Below are 22146 nucleotides of genomic sequence, written 5' to 3'. Positions count from 1 at the left end.
ACAGAGAGAACCCAGGCAGAGGCTGACAGCTTCCTCGGGAGGTGGTGAGGACGCCGATGAGGACCACCCGGTGTGGGGCAGTGGTCAGAAGTCCAAGACTCTCGCTAAATGGGAGCCTGGGCCAAGGGAGAGTTGTGAAAAACAGGCTGTAGTGTCACGCCTCCCAGTCTTTCCCTTCTGCAATCTGAATTTGTTTCTGCCAAACGTCCTTGAAACCTCTTGCCAGCTGCAGGCAGTGAGATTTTCCTTCCAGGGCATTTGATGCGTTGACCTCAGTGAGCCTCGATGCTTGATTAAGGGTCGGGGACGTCCCATGATAGGAATCTGTGGCCACCTGTGACAGGGTCGTGAGTCAGCTGGCAAGGACCTCCTGCTTAGCGCCGTCCTCTGTGGCCTCCCCACCCTCAGCCTGCTGGTTACCAGTCCTCCGTCTCAGCTGAGTGGCCCTGGCAAGGGCGGGGACCTGGAAATGCCAACATTTGACACTTGCGCAGGGCCTGTGCAGGCTCTTGCCTGTGAGCAGAGGCACCCCCTTCTCATGACAAACTTACCTAGGAGGCCGAGGGGCAGGGAATGAGTCACCCAGTGCAGCCTAGAAGGGAAGACTGACCTCCATCCTGAGGGTCTTCTCTGCAGCTCAGCACAGGCCAGCGGGAGCAAGGTCCTGCCTGGGCGCAGGTGTGCACAGGAGAGCTCCTCAGAGCCGGGCTCTGGGAGGGCTGAGGAGGAAGCTGGGACTCCCCGAGGAGGGGCGGGCACTGCAGAGCAGGCGCCAAGCCAGCCCTGGTGGTTAGAAAGTGGTCAGCTACCCAGGACACCTCCTCAGGTCCTCATGCCCACACAGCGAGGAAGCATCTGCCTCAGGGGGAAGGGCCCCAGACCCAGGTCACACACCAGGGTAGGCTGTGCCACATGGTGGCAGGAGCAGGCAGGAGAACACTGACTGCCTGGCAGAACGGGGCTGTGGGGACGGGGGGGGGGGGGGGGGGGCATCGAGGGCCAGCCTGGGGGTGGGGTGGGGCACAGGCTGTGTCCGAGGTTGGAGCATGCTGGCAGCTAACCACTCACTGCTCAAGCACAGAGCTGCAGAGGAGCTGGAGGCCCTTCTCCCCTGACCTGTCATGGCCTCAGGAGAGGCTTGAGGAAAGGTAGCATCCATCAACTTTCCTTTTGCCCAGATGAGGGATCCTGGGAGATGGGGACAGTCTAGGTGGCAACAGTGTAGCCCAAGGACAATCCGGCAGCTGACCCACGGGCCGTGGACAGCAGCTTATGGGGTGAACAGCAGGACATGCGGCATTCTAGGCTCACACTGGGGCTTGGTTGTCATTGAGACTCACGCAGGATGGGAACAAAGCCAAGAAGGTTTGTATTGCTTAGTGCTGTTTCATTGAAAATCAGTTTTGTGGTCCAAATTAGATCTCCAGGTGTAGGGCGACCTGTGTTTTTGGGTGCTGCTGTATGATCTGTCTGCTCTTCTGCCACCCAGGTAAAGGCCGGCGAGTGCAGCCTAAGTGGTCTCCTCCAGCTGGGACTGAGCCCTGTAAGCTCCGTCTGTACAACAGCCTCACCCGGAACAAGGTAAAGAGGGGTCAGGTGGTGTGTGTGTGTGTGTGTGTGTGTGTGCGCGCGCGTGCGCGCGCGGCTGGGATCCCTGTGTCGCAGTAAAGGGAAACTTTCCTGTTCACCACGCTGGGCTCCAGAGTTCAGCCTCTTTAGTTACTTCCTATGCTGTGGCCCGTGTAACCTGGGGGCAGAGCTGTGACTGTGGAAGCCTGCCCACTGGCTTCTGGGCGTGGGCTACCCTGAGTAGGCCCAAGTGCTCGAGGTCATTCACAGCCAGGCCAGAGCTGGTATGCCTTCAGAGCCCAGGGTTGCAGCGGGTGTTGCTCGAGCAGAGCAGGAAGGGGGCGAACTGACTGCCAGGTGCTAGGAGCCTGAGGCTTGGCAGAGAAGGTAGGGCTGCCGCTGACCCAGCAGTGCTGCCCAGGCAGGGTGGGGTGTTCAGAAAAGGTTGGGATTTTGATCAGCAAGCATGCTTAGCAGGCAGGGGCAGGGGCAGGGGCAGCGCAGCCCACAGTCTTGTTATGGAACTCATTGCCTGATGTCCCCCAAAAGTTTTTGGGGTGTTGGGGTGGTCTGGCCTGCAAGCCAGGCGCTCAGGGAGGGACAGACCCTGGCCAGACAAGACCCTAGGCTTGCTCTAGGGCCCAGGCTGCTGCTCTCGGCCTCAGTGACTTTTTTGAAGAAGAAAGCAGAAGCCAGACCCCTGAGGCTGTGCCTGGAGCAGGTGGGGGGCTGCGAGCACCTGCTCAGGCCCAGACTGCTCGCTGCCTTTGTTGCACAAGTAGCATTCCCACAAAGGATGTACACTCCAGAGGGGGACAGGACCCCAGGGGAAAGGGGCTCTAGCCATCTCCATCAGTGGACAGTGAGCGGGGCTGCCGTGGATACTACGGCTCCCACCAGACTACTGTAGCCTTTTTAATCCAATAAAATAGTGCACGTGAAATACACTTGTGCAGAACAAAGGCAGCGAGCAGTCTGGGCCTGAGAGCAGGGGGATGCGTGTTGAACTTTGGGTGCTCCTGCGCAGCTTCTGGGATCTCTTGTGACGGCTCTCCTTCACTTCTAACAAGGACGTGTTCATACCTCAAGATGGGAAAAAAGTGACCTGGTACTGCTGTGGGCCCACTGTCTATGACGCATCGCACATGGGGCATGCCAGGTAAGGTCCAGTGCCGCTGGTGATCCACCTCACTGCAGGAAGGTTAGGGCTGACCCAGAGGCCAGTGTCCCCAGCCTGGTTGCTGTCCTGGACTCCACTCCAACACCCCATCGTGCTTTCCTTATCCCTCCAGCTCTGCAGGTCCCCTGTTCAGAGTTTCCATGGCTCTCGGACCTGAGGGCAAGTTGCCTGTGACCCTGACCTGTCTGTCCACAGGTGTGGCTTGAGGAGAGTTCCTGGCTGTTAGGGTAGAGGCCACAGAACCCTTTTACTTACACAGGTCAAATTTCCCTTTCTGGTGCTTGGAGCCAGAAGCATGTTTTATTTCGGATTTTGGAGTATTTGCATGTATGTCGTGAGCTATCTTGGGGATAAGACCCAAGTCGAAGCAAGACATTTGTTTGTTTCATGCACACCTTGTACGTATAACTTGAAGGTAATACTTTTTACAGTTTTGTGCGTGAAACAAAGTTTAATGGTGTGGGCTTTTCCTTCATGATATCATTAGGCTGCACATCACGAGGACTTTGGGTTTGGGGGCATTTTGGATTATCAGTTCAGGGCCACTTAGCCTGTGCATGTTCCTGTAGTGCCCGGCTAACATGCAGCATGTGCTGATGGGAAGCTTGTGTGTTCACTGTTCAGGTCCTACATCTCTTTTGACATCCTGAGGAGAGTGTTAAAGGATTACTTTCAGTACGACGTCTTCTACTGCATGAACATCACAGACATTGATGACAAGGTAGGGCCGTGTTCCAGATTAATCATACTCACAGGACTTTGATCCGTAAGTAGCATGGTGTAGGTTTGAGCTAGCTTAGGCTTGACTTAGTGAACCTTACTTGAGTCCCCTCAGTGATTTGATACTAGCTTATGCAGATGTGTGGACATTTACATAGGTATAAATGCCACTAGAACCCAGCACGTTCAGGGGCCAGGTTGAATGAGTTTGTGTCCCTGGTGCTCTGCAGAAGGGAGCCTACTCTGTATCTGACTCTGGAGGAAGTGGGACCCCAGCACCTATTTCTCAGGCATCAGGAAGTTCACCTCTTCCTCTCAGCAAGTAGCAGATTGAGGGTGGTGTTGGGGTCCCAGGGTGCTTACCCACCACTTACACCTGCACGGATGGGAGTGGGCTCTGAGCACACCCTGTCTCCCCCTGCAGATCATCAGAAGGGCCCGGCAGAACTACTTGTTTGCACAGTATCGGGAGCGGAAACCACCAGCCACCCAGCTCCTGGAGGATGTTCGTGCTGCTCTGAAGGTGAGCCCTCTTCTCTAGATGTTGCCCTGCCTCCTGCTTATGGCACTAGGGCCCTCTGTAGGTCATTGTCCCCAAAGTGCAGTCTGTTTCCACAGAGCAGTGCATAAGCCATTTTGTCAGGGGTACTGGAGTCTCGGCACGTGTGGCTTCTGGCCTGCAGGAAAGTGAGCAGGACAGGTGCATGGGGATGGAGTGCAGGGTAGGTGGCCTTCCTTCTGCTTCCAGGAGAACCTGAGGCATCACAGTGCCACTGACCACACTGGCTCCTGAGAAGACCGAACAGCTTTACTGTCCAGTTAGAAAGCTGAGGTCGTGACCAGTCTGCTGCCTCTGCCCAAGTGCAGAAGTTGTGCTGGCGTGAGATCTGTTGTACCCACGATACTGCAGATCTTCAGAACTATTGAAATGTGTTTTCTCCAACTTGATCATCTAATTCTGAATAGCATATTGTAAACACAGTTCTGTATTGTATTACGTAATATGACAAGATATGAAGAGAGAGTCATTTTATTTGCTTTAATAACTCCCAGGAATCCCTGGTAATTAGAGTAATGTTACTGGCATGTCTGTGGCATTTTATCTCTGAAAGGAAAAGAAGGCATGAATTGGGGTCTCGCTGTCAGGCTAACAGGACTGGGGCCTGCTGGGCCGCAGTGGCCTTTGAGATGGAAATGGCTGCTGCTTCTCAGGGCTCTGCATGTACTCTCGGTTAGCCCCCCAGCAGCCTAGAAGTACTGCTCTCAGCCCCATTTTATAGGTGGGCCACTGAGACGCAGAGCAGTGAAGGGTCCCACCCAGTCATGTGTGAGGAGGGCCGGCGCAGGACTGCCTCAGCTGAGGACACAGGCCTCTTGGCCCACTGCTTGGGGAAGAGCTGGGGTGCAGACTTCTCCATCACCTTGGGCCAGTGAGAAACACTGGTCTGCTCTGCCTTGAGTCAGCTCTGTGAGCACAGGTTTCAGTGTGGTATCCATCAAGGTTGATATGCCCCTTTTTCTGTAGCCATTTTCAGTAAAGTTAAGTGAGACCACAGATCCTGGCAAGAAGCAGATGCTTGAGCGAATCCAACACACAGTGGAGGTGGCCGCAGGGCCACTTGACCAGGCCGTGCTCGCCGGCCTCTCTGAAGAGGAGATCAACAGCCGTGCGGAGGTGAGCACTTCCGGGGTCCCTGCCGACTCTGTGCGTGAGATGCTCTGCAGGGGACCAGTCTGCGTTTAGAGTCAGATGCCTGGGCCCATGACTGGTGGCTTTGCTCTTGGGTGGCTGAGTTGGTGCTCCCCATCCCATGCCCTCCAGCCCCATCTCCTAGGTGCTGAGCAGAGAGCCACTGGAGCAAGCCCGGGATCCATGTGAGTCCCACCCTGCTTCTCCTCGGACACTTGCTCCCACCATGCCCACTAGGAACACAGAGGAGTGGCCTTCTTTGAGGATCATCCCATGGTGTCCAGTGTCCTTCCCAGGGCCAGGGTCCTGTGGGTGAGAACCTTTGGGACCAGGCCTTGGCACTGGGCAGGTCTGCTGCTGCTGGGAAGACCCCCTTCAGACAGGAGTGAGGGCAGTGGACACACAGGGTGCCCACTTTGCTCCTGTCCCTCCCTTCTCGCTGCTAGCGCCCTCTGCTGGCCACCCATAGCTCTGGGAATGAGAAACAAGCTGGGCCTGGCCAGGGCGGGCAGCAGTACCAGAGAGGCTCTGGCAAGAGCCCATCCTGGCTCCAGACCACAGCCTTGCCGACCCTCAATACCGTCTCCTGTGCCCCTGCCTCAGAGACCTGTGGCCTGAAGTCCGAGTCGGCCATTCTCCCCCAGTTTTCTCTGAGGTGGACCCACATGGTCACTTTCACGCCTCCAGTGCTGCTGGGCTGAGCTGCTGGCCCAGGCTCTGAGGCCTGTGTTCAGGTTTCCTTGTTACCAACAATGCTACCACAGAGCCTTTTTTTTTTACTTCTTTCCAGTTATGCATGACAGTAGGGTATGTTTTGACATAGATATATACGTGGAGTGAGACTTCCCATTCGTGTGTGGTGTGTGATGTGGAGTTTCACGGGTCGTGAGTTCATGCAAGAACATAGAAAAGTGATGTTGGGTTCATTCTGCTGCCTTTCCTGGTCCCAGCCCTTGCCCTTCATTCCCCTTTGTCCGGTTCAGTGAACTTCTATCCCCCCCCCACCACTTACTGTGAGTTAGCATCCGCATATCAGAGAGGACATTAGGCCTTTGGGGTTTTGGGGGATTGGCTTATTTCACTTAGCATGATGTCTCCACTTCCACCCGTTTACTGGCAAATGCCATCAGTTCATTCTTCCTTAAAGCTGAGTAGTATTCCATTATGTGGGGTTTTTTTACCCATTCATCTGTTGAAGGGCACCTAGGTTGGTTCCATAGCTTAGCTATTGTGAATTGAGCTGCTATAGGCATTCATTTGGCTGCATGACTATAATATGCTGATTTAAATCCTTTGGGTATAAGCCAAGGAGAGGGGTAGCTGAGTCAAAAGGTGATCCATTCCAAGTTTTCTGAGGAATCTCCATACAGCTTTCCAGTTTGCCATCCCACCAGCAATGAATCAGGTGCCTTTCCCCCACACCTGCCAACATTTACTGTTACTTGTGTTCTTGATAATCGCTGTTCTGACTGAGATGAGATGGAATCTCTGTAGTTTTAATTGGCATTTCTCTAATTCCTAGACATGTTGAACATTTTTTCATATATTTGTTGGCCCATCGTATTTCTTCTGTGAAGTGCCTGTTTTTCCTTTGCCCATTTATCAGTTGGGGTATTTTTTTTTTTCTAGTGTTAAGTTTTTTGAGTTCTTTATGTATCCTAGAGATGAATGTTCTATCTGAGATCCAGGTGGCAAAGATTGTCTCCCATTCTGTAGACTGTCTCTTCCTGTTCTTGATGGTTTTCTTTGCTGTGAGGAAGCTTTTTAGTTTTTTTTTTTCCTTCAACCTTACTTCTCTCGATAATTTTATCCCATGTTGTAAATCTGAGCAATTATAGAATTGGAATATCACTTGATGATTCATTTGTTTTATCCCACAATATAAAGCTTTTTAGTTTTATGCCATCCCATTTATTCTTTTTTTAAAGAAATATTTTATAGTAGATGGACACAATACCTTTATTTAATTTTTATGTGGTGTTGTGGATCGAACTCAATGCCTCTCACGTGCTAGGCAAGCGCTCTGCCAACTGAGCTATAACCCCAGCCTCATTTATTGAGTCTTGATTTTACTTCTTGCCCTTTAGGAGTCTCACTGAGGAATTTGGTTCCTAAGCTGACATGATGGAGATTTGGGCCTACTTTTCTTTCTGGTAGGCGCAGAATGTCGCATGTGATGCCTAGGTCCTTGATCCACTTTGAGTTGAGTTTTGTGCAGGGTGAGATAGAGGAGTCTAATTTCATTTTGCTACATATGGATTTCCAGTTCTCCCAGCACCATGTGTTGAAGAGGCTTATCTTTTCTCCAACATATATATATATATATATATATGTATATATATATATATATATATATATTTTTAAACAATGTTATTGTGCTTTTTATACATTTATTTATTTTATGTGGTGCTGAGGATTGAACCCAGTGCCTCACGCGTGTTAGGCAAGCGCTCTTCCTCTGAACCACAACCACAGCCCCCAACATATGTTCATGGCACCTTTGTCTAGGAGGTGGTGACCGTATCTATGTGGGTGTGTCTGTCTTCTCTTCTCATCATTGGTCTTTATGTCTGTTTTGGTGCCAGTACCGTGCTGTTTTTCTTACTATTGCTCTGTAGTATGGTTTAAGTTCTGGTATTGAGATGCCCCTACTTAACTCTTCTTGCTAAGGATTGCCTTGGCTATTTTAGACCTCTTATTTTTCGAAATGAATTTTGTGACTGCTTTTTCTATTTCTATGAAGAACATCATCAGGACCTTAATAAGCATTGCATTCATCTGTATAGTGCTTTTGGTTTCATGACCATTTGACAATGTTAATTCTGCCTATCCAAGAACATGGGAGATCTTTTCACCTTCTAAGATCTTCTTCAATGTCTTTTTTTAGTGTTCTGTAGTCTTCAGTGTAGAGGTCTTTCGCCTCTTGTTAGATTGATTCCCAGATATTTTATTTTCTTTGAGGCTATTGTGAATGGGACAGTTTTCCTAAATTTCTCTTTCAGTTGATTTGTCACTGATGTATAGGGACACAATTGATTCATGGGTGTCAATTTTATATCCTGCTACTTTGATGGATTCGTTTATGAGTTGTAGAAGTTTTCTGGTGGAGTTTTTTTGAGTTTTCTAAATATAGAATCATGTCATCAGCAAATAGGGATAGTTTGAATTCTTTTCCTAATTGTATTCCTTTAATTTCTTTCTTCTATCTAATTACTCTGGCTAGAGTTTCCAGGACTATGTTGAGTAGAAGTGGTGAAAAAAAAAAAAAAAATCCCTGTCTTGTTCCAGTTTTTAGAGGGAATTCTTTCAAATTTTCCCCATTTAGAATGATGCTGGGCTTGGGTTTAGCGTATACAGCTTTTACAATGTTGAGGTGTGTTCCTATTATCCCTAGTTTTTCTAGTGTTTTGAACATGAATGGATGCTGTATTTTCTCAAATGCTTTTTATGCATCTATTGAGAATATATATATATATATATATACACACACACACACACACACACACACATATATATATATATATATATATATATATAAAATCTTTAAATATATTGATGTGGTGAATTATGTTTATTGATTTCTTATGTTGAGCCAACCTTGCATCCCTGGGATAAACCACTTGATCATGGTGCACTATCTTTTTATTAAGAATTTTTGCATCTGTGTTCATCAGGGATATTGATTGGTCTTAAGTTTTCTTTCCTTGATGTGTCTTTGGGTGATACTACCTCCTAGAATGAGTTCGGAAGTGTTCCCTCTTTTTCTGTTTCATGGAATGCTTTGAGGAGTATTGGTGTTAATTCTTCTTTGAAGGTCTTGTAGAACTCGGCTGAGAATCCATCTGGTCCTGGGCTTTCCTTTGTTATGTCTAGAAATCTGTCAATGTCTTCAATGTTTTCTATTTTGTTAAAGTATAAATTTTCAAAATAGTTTATGATTATAATTTGTATTTCAGCAGTGTCTGTTGTAATATTTCCTTTTTCATCACAAATTTTAGTAATTTGAGTTTTCTGTCTCTCTTTGTTAGCATGGCTAAGGGTTTATTAATTTCATTTTTTCAAAGAACCAACTTCTTGTTTCATCAGTTTTTGTTTGTTTGTTTTTTGTTTATTTCAGTTTCATTGATTTCAGCTCTGATTTTAATCATTTCCTGTTTTCTGCTTTTGGTATTGATTTGTTTTTTTCCTAGAGTTTTGAGATGTAGTATTAGGTCATGTATTTTGTGACTTTCTATTTCTTTTAATGAATGAACTCAATGCAATGTACTTTTCTCTTAGTACTGCCTTCATAGTGTCCCAGAGATTTTGATATGTTGTATTAGTGTTCTCGTTTATCTCTAAGTATTTTTTTATTTCATCCTTGATTTCTTCTGCTATCCATTGGTTATTCAATAGCATATTATTTATTCTGAAGGTGTTAGAGTAGCTTCTATGATGTATTTTATTGTTGATTTTTATTTTCATACCATTATGATCTGATGAATACAAGGTATTATCTCTATTTTTTTGTATTTTCTAAGAATTGCTTTGTGACCTAAGATATAGTCTGTTTTAGAGAAGGATCTGTGTGCTGAAGAAGAAAGCATATTTACTCATTGATGGATGAAATAATCTATATATGTCTGTTAAGTTTAAATCAGTAATTATATTTTTTAGTTCTGTAGTTTCTTTATTTAGTTTTTGTTTGAAGGATCTGTCCAGTAATGAGAGTTAAAGTCACCCAATATTATTGTATTGTGATCTATTGGATTCTTGGAATTGAGAAAGGTTCGTTGATGTATGTAGATCCTCCATTGTTTGGGGCATAAATATTTCTGATTGTTATATCTTGATGGTATAATTCCATTAAGCGATATGAAATGTCCTTCTTTGTCCCTCCTCATTAACTTTGGCATAAAGCAGTTGTCCTACTAATAATGTAACGGCCTTTCCTGTCTGATCCTGGTTAGTGCACGGAGGTGCGGGGCACACTTTCCTGCTGTGCACCACCACCTCCCCAGCCCAGAACTCTGTCCCACTCTGAAGGCTGCTTCTGCCCTCCCAGGCCTCGGCTCCCCTCCTCCTCTGAGGGTCTCTGTGCCCCATGTAGGGGGAATTGGGCAGTGTTGTCAGGGCTTTGCCCGGCAGGGTGTCTCCTCTGTGTTGCCCCGTGTGTCTGAGTTCCTTCTTATGGCCGACAGCCACTCGCCTGTTAGTGGACGTGGTCAGCTGATGTGGATGATCCTGCCGTGAACACAGGTGGGCAGATACCTGTTTGAAACCCTCCTTTTGGTTCTGCTGTGCATATGGCCAGTGGTGGAATTGCCGGCCCTGGGATGACTCTAGTGTCAGGTCCCAGGACCCACCATAGTGTTTCCACTGCCCAGGGTGGGAGAGCCACAGGTGCCCGTGGCCTTGCCAGCGCTTGTAGTTCTGTCTGGTAATGGCCATGCCAGTGGGTGGGCAGTGGTCTCTTCTTGTGGTTTGATTTGCATTTCACTAATGACTGGTGACGCTGAGCATCTTTTCACGGGCCCTGGGTTGGAGCGCCACCTCCCTGAGAGGATGCTGGTTGGAGAACATGTGTCTGGGTGATTGTCAGGGCTCCCAGCACTGCCCACACATTCTGGGTTCTCTGAAGGACTCAGGACTTGGTATCTGGTTGTCTTCTCGCCTGAGGTTCGTCACCATAACACAGCTAGGACCCCCAGCTGGGCAGAGGCAGGGAGGAGCCTGCAGGATCCCCATCAGCCTCTGGAGCTCTAGGCAGGGTGCACTTTTCCTCCTCCAGGAAAGCCCAGCAGCACAGGGAGCTGTCCCTTCAGGGAAGCCCAGGAGAGACTCGGCACCCACTGGCCCTTGTCACAGGGATGGCCTCCACCCAGCATGCGCCACAGTTCGATTCCCAGGAGCAAAGCTGGGTTTCCGTCCCCATGAACCACAGTGTTGGTGCAGTAGCCACTGGGCCACTGCAGTGAGGCTGGGGACCCCTGCACTGGCTCTGGGTGCAGGCCCCGGGCTCCCTGCGGCAGCCCGCCTCAGGGCAGCAGCCCCGGCCTGCGGCCTGCTCCCTGCTGTCTGAAGCCTTTCTCCCCGTCCTGTGTGTCGGCGTGTCCCCATCCTCCTTCCTTTGCCAGTCGAGTGAGTGCTGAGCGGGGACAGCGCTGGCTTGAGCACACCTCCTCAGCCTCCCTGGAGGCCAGCGTGGTTCCGGCCGTGGCCCTCCCCGGCTGTGGTGTCTTCTGAGGGGTTGACACCTCCTCCTGCCCCTGGAGCGGCCCTCGTGGTTGGACTGCGTGGCTGGCACTTCCTCTCACTGTGCCTGGGCGTCTACTTTCTGTCTGGGAGCCGAGCACCTGTTCAGTCCACTCTTCTTTCTTCCACAGCACAGCTCTGGCCTAAGGAGTCTGTCCGACCGAGGGGAAGACGTTCTGTGTTTTCTTCCGGGGGCTTCGAGGTCTTGATGCCTGCACAGGGATGGGCCCTCCTCTGGCTGGGAAACTCTCCTTTCCTGGGCACCTGCGGCCCCACCGTGGTTCCCAGGGGTCTCTGTGGGGCTCTGGGCTCTGCCATCGGCCCTGCAGGGCTCCATGCGGGTGGTGGCTTCCTGCTGGGAGGCGCTGTGGGGTGTGCCGGGCCTGCCGGGTCCTTGCCGCTGCGCGCTGCTCATGGCTCTGGCCTCCTTCCCACTGCCCCTCCTTGCTTTTTCCTCAGGTTTATTCTGCTCCTTTGTGTCGGTTGAGCTCGGTTTGGTTTAAGAACGTAAGGCCACAGACTCTCCTCTGTGTGTCGTCTTTGCCTCATCCACAAATTTGACATCGTTTACTTCTGAACAGTTTTAATTTCCCCTTTGCCCTTTTTAAAGCCCAGGGCTGATTGAGTACTTAGTTTTGTAGTACTGGGGTTGAACCCGGGGTGCTTGAGCCCGGGTGCTCCATCCCCGAGCCCATCCCCAGCCCTTTCTGTTTTTTGAGACAGTCTGGCTACCTTGCTGAGGCTGGCTTTGAACTACGATCTTCCTACCTCAGCCTCCTGAGCCACTGGGATCACAGGTGTGCGCCGGCGTGCCCCACCAGGCCCCTTGGGGCCCCATGGTGCCCAGCTAAGCCCAGGACTTAGAGTATATTTTTAATTTCCAGGTAGATGGCGTTCCCCCTTCCTGCTCTTGAGACACCTCGTTGCTGCCCTGGGCTGGTGCTGAGCAGTAGGCCTCAGGTGCTAAGGGGCTCAGGTTCTCTCCAGTGGCTGGTGGGACTCTGCGTGCTGCCCAGCCAGTCCTGCTGGTCACCGAGCTGTTGAACCGAGCCGACTCCTTTGCCAGCTCAGCCTCTTGATATGAAGTTAGCAGGAGGTCCTCTGTCGGTAGTCGTCCCTCCCTGTTCTACCACTTCTTTCTTAATGTCCTGTGGTTTTCTTTTCTCTTTATTTTTTTTGGGGGGGTGTGTGCTGGGAATTGAACCCAGGGCCCTGTGCATGCGAGGCAGACACTCTACCACTGAGCTGCGTCACCAGCCCGCGTCCTGTCTTTGTAGACCTGCTCTGGTTCACATTGAAACGGAGAGGCCGTCTTCCCGTGCCCTCGCACTCCCATGCCCCCCCACCATCGCCAGCACACAGGTGCCGCCTTGGTTAACACGGGTGAGCCTGTGTTCACATGTGGTTGTGTCAGGTCACTCTTGGTGGTGTGTGTTCTGTGGGTTTGGACGGATATGGGATGCCGAGGATCCATCCGCACAGTATCACCGGAGGGTGTCGCCGCCCTGGAAACCTCTGGGCGCCGCCTGGCCTCCCTCCCTCCCTGATCTCCTGGCCACCACGGATGGTTTGGTGTCTCCCTGGTTCTGCCTTTCCCAGAGCGGGTTGTCCAGTGTGTGCCTTCTCAGCCGGGCTTCCATTGGAGATAAGAAAAAACTAAGCGTCTTTCCTGCTTTCCATCTCTGTGCAGGACACTGCACCTCTGGTGGCCAAAATGTGTCTGTACCCCCCCGCCCTCCCCCACCACCCCACAGTCTCCAGGGACACCAGCTGTTCACCGACAGTGAACTCAGTTTTGACACTGTCGACCTGGAGATGTCAGGTCCTGTGGGTTGAGGCTGACCCCAGTTCAGATGCCAAGGTCATAGGTGGTCACTGTGCTTCTGACCAAGCACCTGTGATCCAGGGTTTCCATTGAGGGTTTCCTCCTCAGGGTCTGTGTGTCTGCTGGAGTGGCTCCCAGAACTCCGGCAACGTCCCACTCACGTTCAATCGTTATTCATGAAGGAGATGGAAAGGACATAGGGGAAGAGGTACCTGGGGAGACCTGCAGCAAGGAGCCTGGAGTGTCCAGGCCCTCTCCAGGCCCACTGCCTCCCAGCCCTCCACGTGCCAGTGACCAGGGCTCTCTGGACTTGCCTGGCATAGGCTGCTCAGCCTTCTCCCCTTCCCAGTGCTGGGAGTGGGGCTGAAACCCCAAGCCTCTCCTCGCACGGTGGGTTCTCTTGGCACCAGCCGCATCCTGAGGTCATCCAGCGGCCACCAGGAGTCATCAGGAGGCGCAGACCAGTGTCTCTTTTTGGACAACATCGTGGCTTCTTTCATTGGTGCCGTGCATTGAGGTTCCTGCGTGTCTGTGGCTCGTGGCTCGCCTCCCTCTGGCTCTGAAGGGCATCCCATGTCCCACTGTCCAGAAGCCCTGCTCTGAAGGCCCTCTGGGCTCCTCCCGTTTGCAGTCATGATTGATGAAAGCTGCAGGTTTTCACGGGGGCGTTTCTCAGCTCCTTTGGGTAAATGCCAGGGAGTGTGCTTTCTGGATCATGTGGCAGAAGCACGGCTAGTTGTGAAAGGAGGTGCCAAGCTGCCTTCCCAAGTGCCAGTCCACCTTGCAGCCCCGCCAGCACTGCCCGGCACCCCATGCCCTTGCCCAAATTTGATGGAGTCTGCGGTCCAAGACTCAGCTCTTGTTGTAATAGCAGTTCCTCCTGACGGATGCTGTGTGCCTGCTGATTTGGAGCCATTTTTAGTGGCATTTTAAAATGATCCTGGTTCCCACTGTTTGCAGTCACTGTGCTGAACCTGTGAGGTGGTGGAGTTGTGGGCGGTGCCTGCCAGGTAGGCGGCTCTGTGGTGCTCTGGGACAGAGGCCAGGGCCCAACTCTGCAGAGGGAAGCTTTATGGCTCACCTTCATGGTTCAGTCCCATATTGGCCCTGTGGCCTTGGGGTCTGGAAGGCAGCATGTCACCACGTGAGCATGTGGCAGTGGCAGCTGTTCAGCGCATGGTATCCTGGAAGCAGAGAGCAAGGGCCAGGGCCCCAGGGTCTCCAACAGTCACCAGTGACTTAATGTCCCTCTCCAGACCAGACCTCCTGAGGGCTCCACCGCAGGACGCCAAACCTCGAACACACACGCAGGCCCTTGGGGGGACGTCCGAGATGCAGACCACAGCTCCTCACGCACGCGCCTCACCTTCACCCCTGGTCCTGGGAGGCCGGCAGAGGCTTGGCAGTTCCCTGTAGCTGTCTCCTTGGCTGTGAGTCAGAGGAGTTGCATTTTCCTTCTGAGTCTTTTTGTGTCCCCTCCCCTGGTAACCATCCTCCCTTTGTCCTTTGAAGGCCAGCCATGGTGGCAGCTTCCTGAAGACCACCCCGGCTTCCCCTTGCCTGCTCCTCACTTCCCCCTCCACCTTGTAGATAGTCCAGGGGTTGGAATCACTCCTGGTGCCTTTCCCAGCTCTTATGTCACCAGCTCCCGGTGAATCCCAGGGTGGTTGGAGACCTACCCTGCGGGACTTCTTTTCAGTCTGTCAAGGTGGACTTTATGTTCCTGATGAGGTCTGTCTCTGGAATGTTCTGGAGAGCTGGGAGTGTGCTTCCTGCTGTGGGCGGTGGGGGCATCCCTGGCTGCCCTGTGTTCCCTGAGTTGCTGGGGTCCTGGAGCTCAGCAGGGTGGGTCTGACGTTTCCAGAGAGCAGCTGTATTAGTAGAGCCACTCTGGCTTTCTTTTGGTTAGTGATAGCCTGGCACATCTCTCCCCGCCCATTCACCTTTAATCGTGCATTTTTTAAAACTTTTTTCTTTTCTTTTTTTATTGTGGTGCTGAGGATCAACCCTGTGCTTCACGTGTGGTGGGCAAGTGCTCTACCACCCAGCCCCAGCCCCAGCCCCAATCTTGCATTTCTATACTTAAACTGGTTTCGGGTTGACAGCACGTGACTGGGTGCTGACTTTTGGTTCTGGTTCTTGTGGTTTGGAGTGCTGGGATTGAACTCAGGCCACTGTTTTGGGGTCTACTTGGAACGGGCTCACTTGATGCTTTGACTATATCCCTTGTGGCTTTGAAACACAGATTCTTTTTCTTTTTCCCAATCTTTTTTTCCTTAAACTTCTCCCTGATCTTCTTCTCCTTTCTGATCTCATTTTTTCTGGGTCACCTCTATAAAAACCCCCTGTTCCTGTGGATGGGCAGAATCACAGCCTTTGGGACAGGAGTCCCCTGTGTTTCTCCTTTGCTAACTAAGGTCTTTTTCCTCAGGACCGTGTCTTGGTTATTGAATTGGTGTCAAAGGCTTGACAAGCTTTTGGTGACACACTCTGATGTCTCTTGTCTATTAACTGGCACATTTATACAGTTGGCGTTCAAGGCTAGGGGGCAGCTCCCTGGAAGAGCACTTGCCTGCCTAGCCACATGCAAGGCTGTGGGTTCATGTCAGCATCCAAATGAATAGGTGTCTGTGTGTGTGTGTGCAATAGATCGCGCGAGAGAGTGTGTGTGTGATGTAAATGATGGACACCGTTGGCATTCAGAGATGGCTGACACAGAGGGACATTAATATCTGCCATGTTTGATACTGGTTTTTATTTTTTGCTCTTGTTCTTTGTTCCTGTTCTGTCTTCTACTCTTTCTCAGCCTTTACAGTTTGCTGTTGTTGTTTGGGGCACTGGGGATTGAACTCAGGGGTACTCGACCACTGAGCCACATCCCCAGCCCTGCTTTTTATTTATTTAGAGACAGGGTCTCACTGAGTTGTTAGGGCCTTGCTTTTGCTGAGGCTGGCTTTGAACTCACCATCCTCCTGCCTCAGCCTCCTGAGCCACCAGGATTACAGGCATGCGCCACTGCACCTGGCCCTTTTGCATTTTTTTTTTAACATTTATTTCTTAGAAATAGTTGGACACGATACCTTTATTTTATTTATTTACTTTTTTGTGGTGCTGAGGATCGAACCCAGGGCCTTTCACGTGCTAGGTGATCGCTCTGCTGCTGAGCCACACCCCCAGCCCCCTTTTGCATTTTGTTGAACGCTCTCTGTGATTCCGTTTTCTTTCCCTTAACATACCCAGCTGGGTTTTCTCTGGTTCAGCTGGTGCCCTGGAGTCCGCCTCGGCCTGACCCCCCGGGCTGGCGGGCAGCAGTGGCTGCTCTTTGTGTTCCCTCACACATAAGCAGGAATGGTCGTGTCAGCTTGAGCAGAGGGCCTGTTAGATTCAGCGGGGAGGAAGAGTGCCGTTGGGGTCTTTTGTTTGTTGCCTGTTTCCATTTGTGGCCCAGGGACCAGCCTCAGGTGGGGCACGTGGAGCAGGCTCTGCCTCTGCACCAGGCTCTGGAGAATGACAGTCTTTGTTTGACCTCCACTTCCTCTTGCTTCCATGTGCTCCCTCTTCACGGAGATCCAGATTTCTGACCTTCACCCTTTGCTTCTCTCTGAAGAGCTTTTCGGCATTCCCTGGAAGGCAGGTGCTGGCCGCAGACGCCTGGGCTCTTCTGTTTGATGAGGAGGCCTCCACTTGGAGGGTGGCTTGGCACGCGCAGGCTCCTGGTGGAGGCTCCTGTCAGCACCCCTCTTCCCCCAGCTGCTGGCAGGACTTTCCTCTTTGACAGTGGCTGCCCAGGTGTAGTGCCTTCCGGTGCCCTGGGCCGGGGTCTGGAGTCTGACAGTGACTGGGGACACACTCAGGCACTGCCTCTGTCCCTCTCCCCTCCTCCTGCTCCTGTTACTGAAAGCTCCTTGTCCCCCAGGTCAATCCAATCACTGGGACACCATTTGGGGAAAAAGGAAAAGGAAGTTGCATTGCTGAGTAAGCAAAGGAGGAGCCAGGGACGCCCGTCCCGGAGACTACGAATCTGCCCATGGGGAGAGCAGGGGGCTTTAAAGAGGCGACTCAGGGCAGCGCCCACCTTCTCTGTCAGGGCTGTCACTCGCCTGTTCGTCGGGGGACAGTCTGAGGTCTTCTGGGGCCTTCCCCAGGCTGAATCGCTCGGCTCCTGTGGTCGGTGTTCAAGGACAGATGACTCTGCCTGGGGCGGGAAGAGAGGTGACCTGCTGCCCTGAGGTTAGGGAGGACGGGCAGCAGGGCTGGTCCGCAGCGTGGGGGGAGCGCTGTGACCGCCATTGCACCCCTCTGGGGTCCCACAGTCCTTGATGCTCTGTTCTCTCCAGGCTTCACTCATTCTGCTTTTCATTTCTGGAACTTTCTGCCATCAGATCCTCAGTGCAAGAGTGTTCTCCACTGTCTGCTCAGTGGTGAGCCACCAAGCACTGTCTTGTGTACCTCGGCTGAACCCAGGGTGCTCCACTGCCGAGCCACATCCCAGCCATTTTTGTTTTGTTTTGAGATAAGGTCTCACCAGGTGGCCCCTGCTGGCCTTAACGTCCATCCTCCTGCCTCAGCTTCCCAGTAGCTGGAATACAGGTGTGCGCCACCGCAGCCACTCATTTCCTGTCTAGCGTTTTTGTTGTTCTTTCTTAGAACTTCCATCTCTCTGCTCTCCTTATCTATCTGTGAGAAACACACCTGCCCAGACCCAAGGATCGACTGGGAGACACGAGGTGCAGGTCTTGTAGGGTCTGGCGTCTGGGCAGCAGGCGCACTCAGAGGTTACAGAGAGTATGCTGTGCCCCACTCTGTTCCCCAGTTCCCCATTGGCCGAGTGCTATGCGGTACACAGTCTTCTGGGATGTCACCTAGGTTTTACTGTCTCCTATAGGTTCATTTTTTAAAATGCATAACAAAAGAATTTCTGTCTCTGTTGGCCAGGCCAGCTCCATCCCTGCTTCCTGTGTGTCAAGGGCTGCTCAGGTGCATGGACTCTGAACCCACCACACTGCGGCTGTGGTGCTGCTCCGAGCGGCGCCCGTGCCTTTCCCCTCGAGGCTGTGCGTACATCCCCAGGAGTTTCACGTTGAAGGCTGAATTCTGTGTCCTCAAAGTGGACTCTAGACTCTGTGTCCCAGGTCTGCTCTTGCTCACTGCCTGCCTGTCCACAGGGAGGCCCTCACATATTGACTGGCTGTCACAGCTTCTGTCTGATCGTCCAGCAGCCCTGCCACATCCACTTCGGATGCTGGCTTGGTCTCTACAAAACACGCTTTGGCCTTTCAGTAGGCCTTGCTCTTGTGTGTCCAGCCGTGGAGAGGAGCTGCTGTGAACAGCCTTCGGGGGAGTGGCCATCGGAGGGGTCAGGGCTCTGTTCAGGGAGGTGTGCCTTGCACTGCAGACCTCATGTGCACCTCCAGTTTCCTCTGCTGTTGAAGCAGGGGGTTGGCGCTGGCCTGAGCCGGGGACTTCGCTCCTCTGGGCAGGTTCCACCCTGGTTAAATAGTCCTCTGAAGGGCAGTGTCCTGGGCTGTGCTGTGTTGCTGCCACAGAACACCAGACGCTGGGTAACTTAGAATGAAGAGTAAGCCATTTCCTATGGTCAGGGGCTCTGGAGCTGGCAGGTTCTCTCACTGCGTCTTCCCCTGGGGAGAAGCGGGAGGGCAGCAGGGGATGCTGGAGACACACAGGTCAGACTCTGCCTCCAGTCCTTTTCTAGTGCATGCTGACCCACTCTTGAGAGTGGGGCCCTGTGACCTAAGCCCCCTCAGGAGGCCCCCTCCCAGCACTGCTGCGTTTGGGGAACACGTTCCGACCAGAGCAGGCAGCTAAGAAGAGAGCGCTGGCGGATCTCAGGGCTCCCTCCTGCCCTCCGCCAGAGGAGTGCTTTGTCCGTGTCCTCTGTGAGAACTTGGCCAAGTTCCTGGAGGTGAAACTCAGAACAGCGTGGGGGTACCCGTGACTGGGTCCCCTGGGGGCTGTTGACTATCGGCTATCCACCTGGCCTCCAGGACTCGCCAGTCACGGCGCTGGCTCTCAGCCCTGCCCTGGTGAGCCGGGCCTCCTGTCCACTCCCAGGCCGCAGCTTCTTGCCTGCTGTTAGGATGGAGGGGCACCTCCCAGGCTCCTGCCTGTGGGACTGGAAGCCGGGAGTCTCCATCTCCTCCTCCTTTGTGTATTTTGAGGCTGTTCAATTAGAGTTCCCAAGCTTAACATGATTATTGGGGGGACATTAAATCTGTTGTTGGGTTGTGAACCACTTCATCCCTCGAAGACCCACGACTGGATGGCTGGCCTTAGGTGGGGCCCGGCAAGCCCCTGCCTTGCTGCCCCCAGGCTGCCTTTCCCAGGGGTGTGCTGCTGAGGCCCCCTCTGTCCTTCTCCCTCACCTGAGTGGCCTGTGCCACAGGAGAGTCATCACCAGTAGGTGGCTGGAGAGCCTGGTGTAGGTCCGGCCTTGGGCTGGGTCTGCGCGGGGCTTGTCCGAGGCCCCAGCCCAGGCTTCTGTCCCAGTTTGGCCTCCTTTGGCCTTTGTGCGACTCCCTCCAGCACTGGCCTGGCGTCTCCATGCCCCTGTTGAGCGCTGCACTTTGGGATGGTTCTGTGGGTGTGTGACTGAGCGAGGACTCAAGTGGCCACTCTGCCCCGTCTTCCGCAGCCCTGGATCTCAGAACCCTGCCGCGTCGCTCACTCCGCGCTCACACGACGATGCTGCCACCTGGGGGTGGGTTCTCTGTGCTCTTGCACCTCGTTCCTTCCCGTGCTCTGGACCCCTCTTCCTGAGCACCTGTGGCCAGCTCACCTGGGCCGGTCAGATGCAGGTCCCCGAGCACTGACCGCACAGCCTGGCTTCGTCAGACCACCACCGAGGCTCGTCCTGCTGCGCTGGCTCCTGTGCCTGGCAGTCTTCATGTCACCTCCCCTCCCTTCTGTCTGGCTCCTTTCTGGCCTGTTTCCCTGAGGTCCTTGAGAGGCCTCCAGGCCCTGGTCCTGTCAGCCTCAGCTTCCCGTCGGCGACTGCTGCGTCTCTTCTGCTCGCTGCCCTCCCTCTCTGGGACACCGCAGGTGTGAGGCCCAGCTCTCAGCCACCCCTCCTCCTGGTCTTCCCTCTCTCCTTCCGGTTTCTGTTCCTTTCAGTGACTCCTTCAGTTCTCTCCTCCTATTCACCGATTCCCTCTTCAGCTACCTCACCCGAACTGTTGACACTCAACAGTTAATAGACTTCATCTCCAAAAATATGGTTTATTTCTCCTTTTGAAAGTCCCTGGGCCATTTGGTGGCCTCTTTTGGCCTGCTGTTTCTCATCACCTTGTGACCCTGTTTCTCTAAACATTCGACACTGGCTCTTTTCACTGTGGGTCTGGTGACACGGGCGTCTGAAGGCTGGTATGTCTCTGATGGCTTTCCTTGTGATTGCTTGCCCTTGGGCATGTAGTGACCTTGACTAGGACTTTATTTTTGCCTGGTCTTGGTCTGGTAGTTCTAGGAACAGAATACAGGTGCCTCCCTGAGTGCTGGGGCTCATCTCCTCAAGGTCACCCCTGGGGTTCCTGTCCTGCACTGAAGGCAGGCCTGGGTCTCTGCCTCTGGGTGCACACCTGCCTTTGCCACCTGTGCACCCCTGGTGCCTGCTGGGCTGGGGAGGCACACGGGCACCTGCCGGTTGGCCTCTTGCAAGGTGGCTAGCCAGGAGCTGTTGGCAGGCAGTGCCTGGGGGCGTGGCCCTTGTTATGCCCTGCGCCCCTTCCTCCTGATGTGCTGGGCAGCGTCCCCCCGTTCTTGCCAGGTCAACCCTCTGCATTCCTCTCCGCCCTGTGTCTTTGCCTCCACTTCCACCGATGGCTGCCTGCCGTGAGGCCCTGGCTGCCCCTGCTCAGCTCAAAGCTGGTCTCCTCCAGGACCGCCAAGGACAGAGGGTCTCCCTCCTGAGTGCAGGGGACCTGTGGGTGTGGTTGGGCCATGGGGCACAGCCATGGTGCGCCGTCCCTCGGCAGCTGGTGGCGTGAGCTCTGCTGTCTCCCCAGGAGGTGGTGACTCGTGGGTCCCAGCTGGGCGCTATGGGCACTGCGTGGCTCCCACCACCATGCTGGATGGGCCTGGTGAGACCTGGCACAAGCATGGGTGTTTTGTCCCCTCCTGTCCCCTCCTGTAGACGTTGCTGGAAGAGGCAAAGGACTTGCTTTCTGACTGGCTGGACTCCACGTGTGGCAGCGAGGTGGACGACAACTCTATCTTCTCTCAACTGCCCAAGTTCTGGGAAGGGGAGTTCCACAGAGACATGGAAGCGCTGAACGTGAGTGTCTGCTCCTCACTCGGCCGTGGCCCTGGCTTCCAGATCCCTGTTTTGGTAAAGCCAGAAGGCCCGTGTGACCCGCAGTGTCCTCAACTTTGCAGGCCCAGCTGTGAAATCCTCCTCGAGGGCACGAATGGCTTCTTCGTTTTTGTTTTCATGGATTTTTTTTTTTTTTAAATATATCGTAGTCGGACAAATACCTTTATTTTATTTATTTATTTCTAGGGGGTGCTGAGGATTGAATCTAGGGCCTCGAAAGTGCTAGGCAAGCGCTCTGCTGCTGAGCCACGGCCCTAGCCCTTGTTTTTGGTTTTTAACCAGAATTTTCTCCTTTATTGTCCCCTGGCCCAGAAAATAAGTCGGGACTCTTATGAAGGTTGGAAGAGTCCTGTGAGGCCAGGCAGGTCCTGTTGTGGTCGTCACTGCTTCTGGGCCTCTGGGGGGAAGAAGGGCCGTGGGCACAGGGGCGTCCGGCCCACAGGCCCAGGCAGGGAGAAGCAGGCCGCGCTGTCTTCGGCCTCTCCTGGTCCCATAGTTGTCCCCAGAGCTGGGCCTACCATCCATTTTACCACAAAGGAAGAAGACTCTCACTGGCGCAGAGCCGAGGTAGTGAGGCAGGGACACTGGTGACCCAGCCAGCT

At 53.0% G+C, this 22146-nt stretch overlaps 1 protein-coding gene across 2 annotated transcripts in view; it reads left to right on the top strand.

Moving 5' to 3' along the window:
* The window catches only part of Cars1 (cysteinyl-tRNA synthetase 1), a 54500-nt gene that overhangs the window by 11016 nt on the left and 21338 nt on the right, over window positions 1-22146 (top strand). For both annotated transcript variants that reach the window (XM_026411305.2, XM_026411303.2), the window contains 6 exons: window positions 1490-1581; window positions 2640-2728; window positions 3374-3470; window positions 3894-3992; window positions 4995-5144; window positions 21365-21505. In XM_026411305.2, coding sequence (XP_026267090.1) covers window positions 1490-1581; window positions 2640-2728; window positions 3374-3470; window positions 3894-3992; window positions 4995-5144; window positions 21365-21505 — 668 coding nt within the window. The remainder of the gene's footprint in view (window positions 1-1489; window positions 1582-2639; window positions 2729-3373; window positions 3471-3893; window positions 3993-4994; window positions 5145-21364; window positions 21506-22146) is intronic.

This window comes from Urocitellus parryii, chromosome 4, assembly GCF_045843805.1.
Source record: "Urocitellus parryii isolate mUroPar1 chromosome 4, mUroPar1.hap1, whole genome shotgun sequence".
Taxonomy (NCBI): Eukaryota; Metazoa; Chordata; class Mammalia; order Rodentia; family Sciuridae; genus Urocitellus; species Urocitellus parryii.
This window is presented reverse-complemented; position numbering and strand designations above follow the sequence as displayed.